The following is a 17444-nucleotide window of genomic DNA, read 5'->3' on the forward strand; positions in this document are numbered from 1 at the left end:
AATGCTGATATCAAACAAAAATTGTGTGGGGAATAAGAAAGCACGGAAATTGAAAGACCTTTTTTTTGAAAATAAAGATTCAGAGGAAAATTTTGACAATGACGTATTTTTTTAAACATGTGATAAAATGAAAGGCAGATGATGTGGAACTCACATTGAAACGTGCAGCTGAAATGGAAACTTCTCCAATTGGTTAGCATATTATGTTTTTTACAATCCTTAGAGATTATGGGTTATGACTTTGAGAACATTCTACAGACGCAAAAACAGGCCATGTCTGAGTGCACCAAATGTGAAACTTCACAAATCAAGGAGGAGCAGGTATCCCAAGGAGGACTAATCTACTCTGAGAACAGCAAGAGTAGATTAAAATACTACATGTACAGAGCCGCATATACTGTAACTGCGCTGAAAAAGAGTGGTTGGTATGACAATGCCACAAACGTCCACAAGAAAACACAAAAAATTGCAACGTTTTATCTATTAAAAATTAGTCGGCTAAAATTTATTGCAGGGACACAAAGTGTTGTTACCGGGACTTGTTGACTTTAAATTCAGCGCTCCTAAAAATTCCTAATGGGATGGTTGATGGCGAAAGAGACTCACATTTTGTTCCAGAAAGTGTCAAAAACGTTCATGAAAGGCGGCGATGAGACAGGAGTGAACTATGTCTACCCTGTGGACTGGATCAATATGGTAAGAAAAAACGAAAAAGTTACAATTTTCAACTTCTTGAATCAAAGCGCAGAAACTTATATTACACAAATGAAACCATGAGGTTCAAGGAACGTAATTTTTCATCAACAGATATATTTGACACAGATCTCAGAGAAACAACGCTAGTTAAACTCTTTGTGTGTGTTTTTTAATGTATTTTTGAAAATTTGAAAGAAATAGAGCTAATAATTTGTCACGTAGAAAAACTGCCAAGAGCTATGATTATATGTACATCAATAAATGGAAACTCATACCAAGTTTTGTTAAATCAACAAAAACGCTCCGGGATTGAGCGGAAAGAGTGCGAGGAGTACTTTATGAACATAAGTGCGCGAAAGTTGTCCATGTCATAGAAAATTCGTTTTGATAAGCCCAATGACTTGCCCAATCATAAAGGTAACGTCAATTGGTCAAGTACTGCACACAAAAAAGTGTTTTTCAATGAGGATGACCCTGAACGTAGCAAGACAGCCCAATGGTTAAAGCAGTCGGTAAAAACGATAACAGTAAGAGAGGTTTTCCTGGGAATAGATGGCTGTCAATCCATATGCTACGCAGTGGTACCAATCCTGTACATGCACTACAACCCATAAGTCTAATAAGGGAATTAGGTATTTTCATCATCTCAAACAACGTTCTAGGGAGCAAAATTTGACATGAAAAAGGACCACCGTTGAACTGTGTGACGGTGACACAGACAATATCGTAGATAGAGCTCCAGTGTGATTGAGCCAAGTGATCTGCATGAGAAATTGAAGGGCAGCAGAGAAAGATAAAGAACAGCGAAATGCTGGTAATCGCTTGGGCTCAGCTCGAAGAGGAGCTTAGGCAATTAAAACTAGAATTCCAAAATTGATTGAGCAACTTCTAGAGATAATAAAGTTAAAAGTAAACAACAGGTATCGGCGGGAGTCCTGCAAGAGGCAGGTCAAAATGTCGAACAGGGAGTTGCATGAGGCTAAAAAATAAGCAGAAAGCAAAACAATGAACTGTGTCGCTCTGGATGATGAGCGGGAGTGTTTATTTCGAGAGCTGCAGAATGCCAAGAAAGATATCTGAAAACTTAGAAGTAGGGTAAAAAAGGAATAGAAGTCAAGAAATGTTATCCAGGCTGGAAACAATAAATGCATAGAGCCCATTTATTTGCCCCACACTCTATGTGAGCTTTTGTTCCTACCTCAGGGGGCAACAACCATCACAAACACTTCAAAACATTATCGTTGCTGTGTCGACCGACAAGGGTGGTCGAGGGGACCTCTTCGAGATTATTTTTCAGGCTAATAATTTTTTTGAGGACGAGAAAGCTCGGAGTATTTATTGAAAATAAGGAATAAAAAAAGAAGATGACTACTTGAATTCAAATATGGACCCATAAAAGAGCTTCTGAATTAGTGGAACACTCGCTTTTTTAAAGAGGGGGCAGTGTAGTAACCCCTAGGTTTAGAACGTATGACATGCTTGTAAATTACCAAACAACAGACACCATTCGAAGAATTCAAAATTTAAAATAGCAACAGAAACAGATTTTCATCAAGAGTAAACGGAATTTTAACAGAACAAAACGAAAAGCATCGTAAATTATGATCAGAATCATCTCGGATTTTGACCTTGACTGGGTACGTCAAGGAATGTTTGTTCTTGACGGATTCGTCATGCAGGTATACTTGTCATCTGTTAGTTTAACAAACAGGGACTCTTGCGGCTAAGAATAACCATAAGAAAATCCCAAACCGATTAGAGGAAAAGATAAAAATAACACAAGATAAATTAACCATTGATATGGCCACAACCAACACCGCAAATTAAAACCTCGACTCATAAATTCGGCTGTCTATCTCTTAAGCAATAAAACTTCTTCTTATTCGCCTCTGTAACAACTCTTTTGAATTTACTTTTTAAAACTTACTTTGATTTAACTCTGTAACATTCGCTGAAATTTCCCAGTTGGCAGTTTATATAATTTCTTTGACTTTGAGCATTTTCTTCAGATTATACCCAAGAAGTAAGGTGCTTTAGAACCACCCCAACCAATAACCGTATCAGCAGAGTGCACAGATACTATAATTCGGGCAAGCTTCCGGACATAACCACGCGGAAGGCATAGTATCGATAAATAGATTCAACTATAGGTCTGCATGTAAGCGAATTTTATGGCATTTCGAGCGTGTTGATGACTCTATAAGCACCATTTTTATTTAGCAATTGCTGAAATTTGTGTCAACAATAGTCATAACGCTTTTTTCGAAATTTGTTTTTTAGGGAATGCAAACCTTGAAATCTTCTAAACCCCAACCGAAATGGTAGAAAGTCACAGAAAGTCACAGAAAGACAAGATAATTAACAAAAACTTAAGACCTCAATTAAAACGAAATTTTAGAAAATTTTTTTTTCAGCACAAATAAACATGTGAATATGCATCTGCTACATCAAGTCGAAAATGTATTTTTACTCAGATGTAAATGTTTTGTAGATACGCTTGTAGATATGAAAAAATTCGTTTTAAATTTCCTTGAATGATTAATTTTAGTGATTTGCAATTTATTTTCTGGCTTTCATTTTAGCATTTTGTATTGTTTATAACCTGACGATGAACTCAGGGTTAGAAAACGTTCATAAGAAATTTTAAATTGAAAATCCTTTTTTAAATCAAAATTTAAGACCTCAGTTAAAACGAAGTTTTAGAAAATTTTTTTTTCAGCAAAAATAATTTTCTAGGAAGCTAACTTTAATATTTTGTTTTATAATTGAATTGAAACCATTTCAATTGTAAATATAAGAACTTTAAGTTGCATTTTACTTGATGCTGCTAGATGTTGTGAAAACGTTTATAAAGAAAATTTTAATTGACGTGGTTCTTCAACTACCAATCTGCCAAAAACGTGGTTCTTTAACTAATCTGCCACTATTCTTTAATCTACTAGTCCGCCAACTAATCTGACTTCATTGAACTTATCTCGGACCGGATGTTTTTGGCGATACATCCAATCCTAAATCTACTTTCAGTCTTATTATAATGCGTCCAGGTATGGCAATATTTTTTGAGATCAGTCTAGTCCTGAGGCAGAATCCTGAAGTTTTGGACTTTTTGTCTCTCTTTCGATGAATATGAAGTTTCAATTTTTGCAGGTTCTCCTAAGCAATAAAATTTCATCTTATTCGCCTCTGTAACAACTATTTTGAATTTACCTTCTTAAACTTACTTTGATTTAACTCTGTAACATTCGCTGAATATTCCCAGTTGGCAGTTTAAATAAATTCTTTGACTTTGAGCATTTTCTTCAGATAACACCCGAGAAGTAAAGTGGCTTAGAACCACCCCAACCAAAAACCGTATCAGTATAGTGCACAGATACTATATTTCGGGCAATCTTCCGGACAATAACCACGCGGAAGGCATAGTATCGAAAAATAGATTCACCTGTAGGTCTACATGTAAACGAATTTTGTGGCATCGCGAGCGCGCTGATGACTCGAGAAGCACCATTTTTATATAGCACAACGGAAGCAATTGCTGAAATATGTGTCAACAGTAGTCATAACGCTTTATTCGAAATTTGTGTTTTAGGGAATGCAAACATTGAAATCTTCTATACCCCAACCGAAATGGTAGAAAGTCACAGAAAGTTAAGAGTGAAATGGTAAAAATTAACAGAAAGTTTTCAACTAAAGTTGCTAAGGTCGGAAATTTCAACAGCAGCTGACACGCATCGTAAATGTGACCAAAAGCGAGCTGCTAGTCGAAAAGTTCTCCTTAAGAATTTAGATAACCACCTATTGCCCTCCGTAATTTTTGTTTTGCCCAACCGAGTTCGCAACCATGTAGTTAATTCTGAATGAAGACTGCAGGGAAGACTTGCCAAAATTTCTGAAAGGCAAGACAAGCCGCTAAGAGCATCTAATGAGAAGACTGTAGCGGTTCTAGATAATATCATTTTGCCGGGATTCGTCAGGGACTTGCTGGCTTTTGGTCCAAAGCATCCAATGAGGGACAAACTTAAAGAGTTGCATTTCTTGGCGGACATAGACAGTTTGATAAGAAAACTGCGTGAGAACAATGTACCAGGTGAAAAACTGTTTGAAATTGAGGCGGCAGCAAAATGGTACTCAAAAAACATCAGAGAAACACCTTTAGATAGAGCATTAGCAAAAGTGCAAAAGTATCTGCGTGACAACGCCCTGATTGCTGTTTCTTTTGATAAGGGAGTAGGGTTTTGTGTTTTGAAAAAAAGCACGTACGCAGAAAAACTGGAAAATGTTTTAGATTGCGAACAGTTCAGAAAACTTGAAAAGAGTTGTGATAATATCGTAATGAAAAATGAAAAAGAACTAAACAAAGAGTTTTTGGATATGAGGAAAAAGGGAAGATACCGGTTAAGGTTTACGAAGCTTTAAGGTCCACTGGAGGGCAACCGGCAAGGTTGTATGGATTAACTAAAAGACACAAAAATGAAACCCCTCTGAGACCTGTTCTCTTTATCCCGGGAAGTTGTTACCCGAAACTTAACAAGTTTCTAACACCCTTTTTCCGAAAAATTGAAGGAGCAAACATAGAAACTAACATCAGTGACGCACGAAAGACTCTAGAGCAATTTAAATGTTGGCAGTTTAAATAAATTCCCAGTTGGCAGTTTAAATAAATTCTTTGACTTTGAGCATTTTCTTCAGATAACATCCGAAAAGTAAAGTGGTTTAGAACCACCCCAACCAAAAAACGTATCAGTTTAGTGCAGAGATACTATATTTCGGGCAAACTTCCGTACATAACCACGCGGAAGCCATAGCATTGAAAAAAAGATTCACCTGTAGGTCTGCATGTAAGCGAATTTTGTGGCATCTCGAGCGTGCTGATGACTTGAGAAGCAACATTTTTATATCGCACAACGGAAGCAATTGCTGAAATATGTGTCAGCAGTAGTCATAACGCTTTATTCAAAAATTGTATTTTAAGGAATGCAAACATTGAAGTCTTCTAAACCCCAACCGAAATGGTAGAAAGTCGCAGAAAAGTTAAGAGTGAAATGGTAAGAATTAACAGAAAAATGTCAACTAAAATTGCTGAGTTCGGAAATTTCCACAGCAGCTGACACGCATCGTAAATGTGACCAAAAGCGAGCTGCTAGTCGAAAAGTTCTCCTTAAGAACTTAGATAACCAACTATTGCCCTCCTTTTTTTGTTTTGCCCAACCGAGTTCGCAACCATGTAGTTAATTCTGAACAAAGACTGCAGGGAAAACTTGCCAAACTTTCTGAAAGGCAAGACAAGCCGCTAAGAGCATCTAATGAGAAGACTGTAGCGGTTCTAGATGATATCATTTTGCCGGGATTCGTCATGGACTTGCTCGCTTTTGGTCCAAAGCATCCAATAAGGGACAAGTTTAAAGAGTTGCAATTCTTGGCGGACATAGACAGTTTGATAAGAAATCTGCGTGAGAACAATGTACCAGGTTCTCTCTATCCCGAGAAGTTGTTACCATAAACTTAACAAGTTTCTAACACCCTTTTTCCAAAAGATTGAAGGAGCAAACATAGAAACTAACACCAATGACGCACGAAAGACTCTAGAGCAATTAAAACTTGAAAAAGACGAACAAATCCTATCATTAGATGTAAAAAGTTTAACACCAATGTTCCCGTAAAGGAAGCCATTAACAATGCCCGTCGATCGATTTATGCTAGGGACGATAAACCAGATATACCTAGAACAACAATGAAACGTCTGCTTGAATTAGCCGTCACCAACGTCCATTTCAAATGCATTGAAATTTGGTACTGGCAGAAAGACGGGTTGGCAGTGGGTGCGTCCTTGGCGGTGGTTTTGGCAAATCTCTGGATGAAATCGTGGGAGCCACAACTGAAATTACAGACACCTAAAAGTAAAACCAACACATAATCTAGCACTTATCGCAATTGCGAACACCGTGTGGCAACACGTTCCGGGGGTGTTGAGTGTGAAGTTTGTAATAGATGGTTCCACGCAAAATGTCAGCAAATCAGTAGCACAGAATATGATAGCATGGAAAACCAGATCTGGATGTGCTCAATCTGTCGTAAAAATGATCAGACTGACATTAACCATTCGTCCGAAACTAAAGTTTTCCTAAAATTTGTCGACGATATTGTGAGAACAGTTAGAGGTGACACAAAAGAGCTGTTAGATGCCGTCAATAATCTCCATCCAAATCTCCAATTTACATTAGAAACAACAGATGATAAAAACAGTTTGCTATTTCTGGACATATCAATTCACGTACAACCGGAGGGGAACATTTTTTGCACATGGTATCAAAAACCATCAGATACTGGAACAATTCTGAACTATCGTAGCCGTTCACCCCTACAACATAAGAAAAGCATAATACAGGGAACAATACACCGCCTGTTCTGAGCCACCAGCAATTGGGAAGCGTTCCATGAAGCATTGACAAAAAATGACGAAATTTGGGAACGTAATCAATATCCTAGGCATTGGGTAGGGAATATCGTCAAGGATACAACTAACCAGCTGCGAATGAACGAAAAAAGAAAAGGACATATATATAACGCGGGTGTAGCCGTGAAACAACAGGAGAATAGTGAGAAACAACAATTTGTATTGCAGTACAGAGGCAACATCTCTAATGAATTTTTAAAGAAGTTGAACAAAATTCATCCTGTACAGACGATTTTCACCATTCAGAAATTTAGGAGCTGTTAACCTAGCCTCAAGTCTAGCTTTGATAAGGATCTCAAATCCCACGTGGTTTATGAACTCACTTGTAATGGATGCAAATCCATCTATGTAGGGCAGAAATGCCGACACATTACCACAAGGGTTGCAGAGCATGCCAAGGCGGACTCTGCGTTGGGAGTACATGCAATTGAGTGCAACGGTGATATACAGCTTTCCAGTGGAAGACATTAAACCAATGCAGCAACCAATCTAAGTTAATGACACTAGAGGCGCTCTATATAAAAACATTGAAACCAACCATCAGCACGCGCGACGAATACCGAACACGAGAATTGACACTGAATGCTTAGTTTGGAGATAAAAAACCAACTTGAAAGACACATTAAGAAACGAAAATTTCAACTTTATAATTGAACAAAACCAAAGTAATATTAAAGCAATATATGTAGGTTTTTTAATAAAAAACATGTGAATATGCATGTGCTACATCAAGTCGAAAATGTATTTTTACTCAGATGTAAATGTTTTGTAGATACGCTTGTAGATATGAAAAAATTCGTTTTAAATTTCCTTGAATGATTAATTTTAGTGATTTGCATTTTATTTTCTGGCTTTCATTTTAGCATTTTGTATTGTTTATAACCTGACGATGAACTCAGGGTTAGAAAACGTTCATAAGAAATTTTAAATTGAAAATCCTTTTTTAAATCAAAATTTAAGACCTCAATTAAAACGAAGTTTTAGAAAATTTTTTTTCAGCAAAAATAATTTTCTAGGAAACTAACTTTAATATTTTGTTTTATAATTGAATTGAAATCATTTCAATTGTAAATATACGAACTTTAAGTTGCATTTTACTTGATGCTGCTAGATGTAGTGAAAACGTTTATAAATAAAATTTTAATTGACGTGGTTTTTCAACTACCAATCTGCCAAAAACGTGGTTCTTTAACAAATCTGCCACTACTCTTTAATCTACTAATCCTCCAACTAATCTGACTTCGTTGAACTTATCTCGAACTGGATGTTTTTGGGCGATACATCCAATCCTAAATCTACTTTCAGTCTTATTACAATGCATCTACTTATGGCAATATTTTTTGAGTTCAGTCTAGTCCTGAGGCAGAATCCTGAAGTTTTGGACTCTTTGTCTCTCTTTCGATGAATATGAAGTTTCAATTTTTGCATGCTCTCTTAAGCAATAAAATTTAATCTTATTCGCCTCTGTAACAACTCTTATGAATTTACCTTTTAAAACTTACTTGGATTTAACTCTGTAACATTCGCTGAATATTCCCAGTTGGCAGTTTAAATAAATTCTTTGACTTTGAGCATTTTCTTCAGATAACATCCGAGAAGTAAAGTGGTTTAGAACCACCCCAACCAAAAACCGTATCAGTATAGTGCACAGATACTATATTTCGTGCAAGCTTCCGGACATAACCACGCGGAAGGCATAGTATAGAAAAATAGATTCAACTATAGATCTGCATGTAAGCGAAAATTATGGCATCTCGAGCGTGGTGATGACTCGATAAGCACCATTTTTATTTAGCAATTGCTGAAATTTGTGTCAACAAAAGTCATAACGCTTTTTTCGAAATTTGTTTTTTAGGGAATGCAAACATTGAAATCTTCTAAACCCCAACCGAAATGGTAGAAAGTTCGATAAGAAATCTGCGTGAGAACAATGTACCAGGTTCTCTCTATCCCGAGAAGTTGTTACCATAAACTTAACAAGTTTCTAACACCCTTTTTCCAAAAGATTGAAGGAGCAAACATAAAAACTAACACCAATGACGCACGAAAGACTCTAGAGCAATTAAAACATGAAAAAGACGAACAAATCCTATCATTAGATGTAAAATGTTTAACGCCAATGTTCCCGTAAAGGAAGCCATTAACATTGCCCTGCGATCGCTTTATGCTAGGGACGATAAACCAGATATACCTAGAACAACAATGAAACGTCTGCTTGAATTAGCCGTCACCAACGTCCATTTCAAATGCATTGAAAGTTGGTACTGGCAGAAAGACGGGTTGGCAGTGGGTGCGTCCTTGGCGGTGGTTTTGGCAAATCTCTGGATGAAATCGTGGGAGCCACAACTCAAATTACAGACACCTAAAAGTAAAACCAACACATAATCTAGCACTTATCGCAATTGCGAACACCGTGTGGCAACACGTTCCGGGGGTGTTGAGTGTGAAGTTTGTAATAGATGGTTCCACGCAAAATGTCAGCAAATCAGTAGCACAGAATATGATAGCATGGAAAACCAGATCTGGATGTGCTCAATCTGTCGTAAAAATGATCAGACTGACATTAACCATTCGTCCGAAACTAAAGTTTTCCTAAAATTTGTCGACGATATTGTGAGAACAGTTAGAGGTGACACAAAAGAGCTGTTAGATGCCGTCAATAATCTCCATCCAAATCTCCAATTTACATTAGAAACAACAGATGATAAAAACAGTTTGCTATTTCTGGACATATCAATTCACGTACAACCGGAGGGGAACATTTTTTGCACATGGTATCAAAAACCATCAGATACTGGAACAATTCTGAACTATCGTAGCCGTTCACCCCTACAACATAAGAAAAACATAATACAGGGAACAATACACCGCCTGTTCTGAGCCACCAGCAATTGGGAAGCGTTCCATGAAGCATTGACAAAAAATGACGAAATTTGGGAACGTAATCAATATCGTAGGCATTGGGTAGGGAATATCGTCAAGGATACAATTAACCAGCTGCGAATGAACGAAAAAAGAAAAGGACATATATATAACGCGGGTGTAGCCGTAAAACAACAGGAAAATAATGAGAAACAACAATTTGTATTGCAGTACAGAGGCAACATCTCTAATGAATTTTTAAAGAAGTTGAACAAAATTCATCCTGTACAGACGATTTTCACCACTCAGAAACTTAGGAGCTGTTAACCTAGCCTCAATTCTAGCTTTGATAAGGATCTCAAATCCCACGTGGTTTATGAACTCACTTGTAATGGATGCAAATCCATCTATGTAGGGCAGACATGCCGACACATTACCACAAGGGTTGCAGAGCATGCCAAGGCGGACTCACCGTTGGGAGTACATGCAATTGAGTGCAACGGTGATAAACAGTTTTCCAGTGGAAGATATTAAACCAATGCAGCAACCAATCTAAGTTAATGACACTAGAGGCGCTCTATATAAGAACATTGAAACCAACCATCAACACGCGCGACGAATACCGAACACGAGAATTGACACTGAAAGCTTAGTTTGGAGATAAAAAACCAACTTGAAAGACACATTAAGAAACGAAAATTTCAACTTTATAATTGAACAAAACCAAAGTAATATTAAAGCAATATATGTAGGTTTTTTTAATAATAAACATGTGAATATGCATCTGCTACATCAAGTCGAAAATGTATTTTTAATCAGATGTAAATGTTTTGTAGATACGCTTGTAGATATGAAAAAATTCGTTTTAAATTTCCTTGAATGATTAATTTTAGTGATTTGCATTTTATTTTCTGGCTTTTCATTTTAGCATTTTGTTTTGTTTATAACCTGACGATGAACTCAGGGTCAGAAAACGTTCATAAGAAATTTTAAATTGAAAACCCTTTTTTAAATCAAAATTCAAGACCTCAATTAAAACGAAGTTTTAGAAATTTTTTTTTCAGCAAAAACAATTTTCTAGGAAACTAACTTTATTATTTTGTTTTATAATTGAATTGAAATCATTTCAATTGTAAATATACGAACTTTAAGTTGCATTTTACTTGATGCTGCTAGATGTAGTGAAAACGTTTATAAATAAAATTTTAATTGACGTGATTTTTCAGCTACCAATCTGCCAAAAACGTGGTTCTTTAACTGATCTGCCACTACTCTTTAATCTACTAAACCGCCAACTAATCTAACTTCATTGAACTTATCTCGGACCGGATGTTTTGGGCGATACATCCAATCCTAAATCTATTTTCAGTCTTATTACAATGCGTCTACGTATGGCAATATTTTTTGAGTTCAGTCTAGTCCTGAGGCAGAATCCTGAAGTTTTGGACTTTGTGTCTCTCTTTCGATGAATATGAAGTTTCAATTTTTGCATGCTCTCTTAAGCAATAAAATTTCATCTTATTCGCCTCTGTAACAACTCTTATGAATTTACCTTTTAAAACTTACTTGGATTTAACTCTGTAACATTCGCTGAATATTCCCAGTTGGCAGTTTAAATAAATTCTTTGACTTTGAGCTTTTTCTTCAGATAACATCCGAGAAGTAAAGTGGTTTAGAACCATCCCAACCAAAAACCGTATCAGTATAGTGATACTATATTTCGGGCAAGCTTCCGGACATAACCACGCGGAAGGCATAGTATAGAAAAATAGATTCAACTATAGATCTGCATGTAAGCGAATATTATGGCATCTCGAGCCTGGTGATGACTCGAGAAGCACCATTTTTATTTAGCAATTGCTGAAATTTGTGTCAACAGTAGTCATAACGCTTTATTCGAAATTTGTATATTAGGGAATGCAAACATTAAAATCTTCTAAACCCCAACCGAAATGGTAGAAAGTCACAGAAAAGTTAAGAGACAAGATAATTAACGAAAACTTAAGACCTCAATTAAAACGAAATTTTACAAAATTTTTTCAGCAAATAGAATTTTCTAGGAAACTAATTTTATAATTTTGTTTTATAATTGAATGAGAAATAACTTGAATTCAATAAAGGTCAACAATAACAGAACGGTGCTAACATCATTCGAGGTCAAACAAAAAGAGCAAAATCAAAGCAACTGATCGTAAAGACGAAAATTCAAAGTGCACTGTGTGCTGTTGGAATGAAAAATGAGCACCACGTCTGCTAATGAAATGAATAAATTACCAGTCAGTTTCTGGAGGTCAAAGTTTGGTATGAAACAGTATGCATGTAAGTTCACGTTAGGTTTCAAATTAGGTTTATATGTACAGATTTATGGGTTGACTTCGGCATTAAATGCACAGGGTGAAGACTCCTCCTTGTAAGAGCGTTGTCCTCTGTGGCCTCTTATTCAAAGGATTGTGCTTCTAAGTAGGGCGATGCTCAGGGATGCTCTGATGAAATTTATGACGTTAGGATACGTGTCTTTCGTCTTTTCAGCAATTCTTGATGCAAGTCGTTTTATAACTATTGGTGAGCAGGGGCCGCTTCCTCCTGTGGTCGAGAAGATCAGAGGGATAAAAGAGCTATGCTCAACTTCAACAATTCTGTCCAGGTATTTGGTTTTCTTCGTCGTTTCGTGGAACTTGTAGCTCTCTTTGATTCCAATACATCTGTTTGTTGGAGCAAACGGGTTGAAGACTTTAACATCATAGTATGATTTCTCAAAGCGAAAACCCCATAGGCCTTTAGCTGAGATATCTAATCGTGCTTCCTCGTCCTTGCAGGTTGCGGGTTTTAGGCTCTCATTGCTGAGAGGCTGTATGTGAGGTTCAACTTCGATATCGTAACAAGTTTTTCGCATAAGCTCGGCGAAGAGATCTCTTACTTCATTATGCCTGGTTATTGGATATCCTCCCTTAGGGCAGTGAAGGGCATGGGATACAAGAAACTTCGAGCCACACGCACACTTCTCGGAAATATTTTTGAATTGCCAGCCATATCGAATGCATAGGGCGTCTCTGAACTCGGTTTTGGTTAACCAAAGGTCATGTCGTTCTATTGGCAGTGCATTCAACCATGTAGACGCGCCTTTCTCACTGGCTAGTTGTACTGAATATTTGAGATCTTTGGTATGTTTGCAAGAATTTCTTCTGACTTCTGTTTGTTTTGGGTTTGTTTTTGTCTTCGTATGTCTGTTTTGATTCTCTCTTGATGTAGTGTCGCTGTTGTTACGTCAAAATGATCTAGTGGGCTGCTGAGAAGTTTCGATTGGTCATACGCGGGGACTAAATCGTCAGGAGCTCTGATTGCCATCCCGCCATTCTTTACAGGTAGACTTAACAGGGATCTCATACCATCATCGGGGGAGTCCTGGTCGGTCATATTCGGTATTAGGCTTCTACGTATGATGTTCTGTGAGTCAGCTAGGATGGTATCAGCTTTTGGGGTTGTACGTAGCAAGAATGTCAATTTACTTTGAGCTCCTCGGGAAAAACAGTGATAGGCTGCTTGCGTTGACGATTTGGCAAACTCGCTTAGGTTCTTCAGAAGTTTTTGTTGTGTTTCTGATTGCTCTTGAACAAACTTCTGGCTGGCTGCTTCAGACCCTATTACAGAGCCGAGAACTCGTGCACCGTCAACGATTTGTACTTTTGTGTTATTGAAAATATGTTTCGCTTTTTCAATGGTGTGAGGCTTGAGAATTAGCTGGCATTTGGGGGCGTTGACAAAGTATCCAAATCCTTCACCAATTTTGTTCAGCTGCTTGAAGAACAACAGGAGTTTTTCAATTGTTCCCGCTGCAGTGCCATCGTCAGCGTACCATTTTTGCGAAACTGATTCCATGTTCATTCTGTCTATCAGCGGCCTTGACGCAATGCCATACATTAGCATTGCCAAGGGATCCCCTTGTGTACATCCTTCCTGGGAAAGAAGGGTCTGCTTGTCGACGTACAGATTGCTGGGGGTTTGGTAGGAGTTGTTTAGGGCGCAGTAGATAGAAGGGCAGATTCTCCTTATGTTTTCAAGCGCTGTTGCCCTGTTCAGGTTGTTGAAGGCATTCGTTGCATCTATAAGTAGCAGAGCTTCACAGGAGTCTTTCTCAAATTCGGTTCGCAGGGAGTGAATAGAGTACTCGATTCCCGCGGTCTATCCCGCTTTTATAATTGAATTGAAATCATTTCAATTGTAAATATACGAACTTTAAGTTGCATTTTACCTGATGCTGCTAGATGTAGTGAAAACGTTTATAATTAAATTTTAATTGACGTGGTTCTTCAACTACCAATCTGCCAAAAACGTGGTTCTTTAACTAATCTGCCACTACTCTTTAATCTACTAATCCGCCAACTAATCTGACATCATTGAACTTATCTCGGACCGGATGTTTTGGGCGATACATCCAATCCTAAATCTACTTTCAGTCTTATTATAATGCGTCTAGGTATGGCAATATTTTTGGAGTTCAGTCTATTCCTGAGGCAGAATCCTGAAGTTTTGGACTTTTTGTTTCTCTTTCGATGAATATGAAGTACCATTTTTTGCATGCTCTCCTGAGGAGTTCCTTCCTTTGCATTCGTGGGTCAAGGACGCATTCGTCGGTCAAGAAGGGAGGCTGTTAGTTTGACTCATCTACTTTCGTCATTAGTTGTTTGTTTTCTAATGCTGTCTGTCTTTTTTTTACTTTCTCAGCTGATGTTTATATTATCATTTTATTGATAGGATTTAAACAGTACAAAATGCTTTATGAAGACGCAGTGCTGGGAGATTCCCGGACCAGCCAATATTCACCCAGTGTTGGGGAGGGGCATTTCTTAATTTTGGTCTTTCCCATTATAGCCCTCCCCAAGCTTAGTGGTCAGATAACCTATAGCCCCCCCCCCAAAAAAAAACATGATAATTATACCACAATGCGGAGGGGGGGGGGGGGCTTTAATGGGAAAGACCCCTTAATTTACCTTTTTATTTTCAAATTTGCCAAGGGTTCTACGTGCTCTGTATTGGAATCCAAACACCACCTCTTTGAACTCCAGGTTCATCATCGTCTTGAGTTATTTCCAGAAAGTATGGCCACAATTCAAGAGAAGTACCTTGAAGAAAAATTTGCTGAAATGGAGGAAGATCTATATAACAGCCGTCTTCTCACTAAAGATTTGTCATTCTCGTCATCAGAAGCCCAGACTGTCATGTTTCAGGCAGACGAGAAGTTCCTTCAAATGTTCAAAGAAATTAAAGAAAGAGCTAGTCAAATTCTGAAAGCTGTTATAATCAAAACGGATGCAAAATCACTTCACGCGAAGGTAAATTGAATTTTAAAAGCATAACAAGGAGTAACACAATTCCTGTAATGAAGTTTCGGGAATCTTTTCCGTTTTTTTTTTGCCAAATTTTGCAAATCATTTGAACACAGATTCGAGAGACATTTCGTTTGCTGGAAAATATACCTGTTTTTGTTTCGATCTTTTTAACGCTTCATTGGTCTATCCTGGTTTGATCCGCCATGTGCCTCATCACGTGACAACAAATGGGGATCTATTCTCGTTGACTCTCAAGCCTAGTGGACATATAAGAATGGACATATTTTAATGGTGGACATATAGTGGACATTTAAGAATGGCCTAAAGAATAGAAAACGTCATATATCAAACCACTTCACAAAAATGGTTCAACAAGTGAAGTTAAAAACTATCGTCCGATCAGCTTGCTTCCAAAGCTTTCTATTGTTTCTGAAAAAATGTTCAATTTTTTGTATCCACTAGTTAGGCCACTAGTCACAAACGCTCAGCACGGTTTTATGAAGAGACGCAGCACAACTCAATTTATTTCATATTTTGATGTTCTTTGCAACAATCTTGACAAAAATTTCCCTTGTGCTACCGTCTATTTTGATACCAGAAAGGCTTTTGATTCCGTTCCGCATCATAGGTTACTAACAAAACTGGCAGCATTTGGGCTTGACGAAGCTTTTCTTCATCTTTTTTTTTGGATTATCTTGAAGATCGACACCAAATTGTCCGTATAGGATCTTGTTTTTCTAGGCCCTCCGTTGTAACATCTGGTGTCCCACAAGGAAGTGTCCTTGGACCACTTCTGTTTATCTTGTACATGAACGATCTTCTTGACTATATGCAAAACTCCCATGTTTACTGGCATGCCGACGACCTAAAGCTGCTATGCGTTGATTGCTTCGACAGTCTGCAATGTGACATCAAGGTTATTTATGAATGGTCGAGCAAAAATCAACTGGAATTTCATCCAGAAAAGTGCAAAGCGATGAACTTTAAATGCAGCCAGTCTCCCTTATTTCTAGGAGAAGCGGAAATTCTTTTAACTAGAGAGATTATGGATTTGCGAATGCTAGTTACTGAAGATCTCTGTTGGACAACGCATGTTAAGACGAAACTTGCGAAATGTATTAAATTTTTTGAAAAGAAGCATGCCGTTTCAAGTTTCTATTCTCCGCAAGAAAATGTACCAAACGATGTTTTTTCTGCCTTACTTTACTGCTCCCAAGCTTAGTGTTTTACAACTGGTATTTTGAAAGTGTTAGAAAAGTTTCAGCGCAAAGTGTTGCGCCGGGTTATTAGGTCTGAGGATTACAACGAGACTTTCAAAACTAAATTTGTATCCAATTTGCTATCAAATCGCGCGAGCTGACCTTATTTTACTATGGAAAACTTGGCATGGAACAATGGAGAGTGACATCAAGCTACATGTCAATAGAACGACACTCAGTTCCCGGGGATCGGTCAAAACAATTTTTGAACAACCGTTGAACAAAAGTTCAAAACTGACAACTGTTTTCTTAGTCGATTTTTTCACGCCGCCAACTACTAAATTTATATCAACGTCATTGACTTTTGGTCATCTTTCAATATTTTTTGTAAGAATTTAAATATTTTTCTTATAGCCAAAACTCTTTCTTTTAACTACTATCGGCCATGTACATATTGTCTTAAATGTCGCTGTATGGACCGCAGATCTTAATTTGCTACTTTGCTTTGTTAATTTTTACTGTCATGTCTTTCTTTTACTTTGTATTCCCCTTGTTGGAATTTAAGTCTTTTAATACTACTACTACTACTAACCTTTATGCCCCAAGGCGTACGTGCTATTTTTTACATAGTAATATGCTATATCAATACAATTTTTTTGGAGGGGGGCATTAAAAACAGGGGGGACCGAAACAGAAGAGATCCCAAATGTCCCCGTTGAAGAAATTTTCGATGCTCTGAGTCAATGGAATTCTTTGTCTAAGTGGAAAATATCAGAGAGTACATCTCTTCTGATTGTACTCCCTATACGTTATGCACCCGCAGTTACAGAGCTTATGTCATTACATAGTAAATTTTTATGTAAAAATGGCACGTTTGCTTGTGTGTGCAATTGATATGCACCCACTAAC

General features: G+C 37.5%; 2 protein-coding genes across 2 annotated transcripts in view; both read left to right on the forward strand.

Moving 5' to 3' along the window:
- The window catches only part of LOC142349475 (uncharacterized), a 477119-nt gene that overhangs the window by 376598 nt on the left and 83077 nt on the right, over positions 1–17444 (forward strand). The window lies entirely within an intron of this gene.
- LOC142349478 (uncharacterized) overlaps positions 1–17444 on the forward strand; it is a 254211-nt gene that overhangs the window by 231254 nt on the left and 5513 nt on the right. The window contains exon 2 of the mRNA XM_075401064.1: positions 15099–15339. Coding sequence (XP_075257179.1) covers positions 15106–15339 — 234 coding nt within the window. The 5' untranslated portion in view covers positions 15099–15105. The remainder of the gene's footprint in view (positions 1–15098; positions 15340–17444) is intronic.

Source organism: Convolutriloba macropyga, chromosome 11 (assembly GCF_964194025.1).
Source record: "Convolutriloba macropyga chromosome 11, txConMacr16.3, whole genome shotgun sequence".
Classification (NCBI taxonomy): Eukaryota; Metazoa; Xenacoelomorpha; order Acoela; family Convolutidae; genus Convolutriloba; species Convolutriloba macropyga.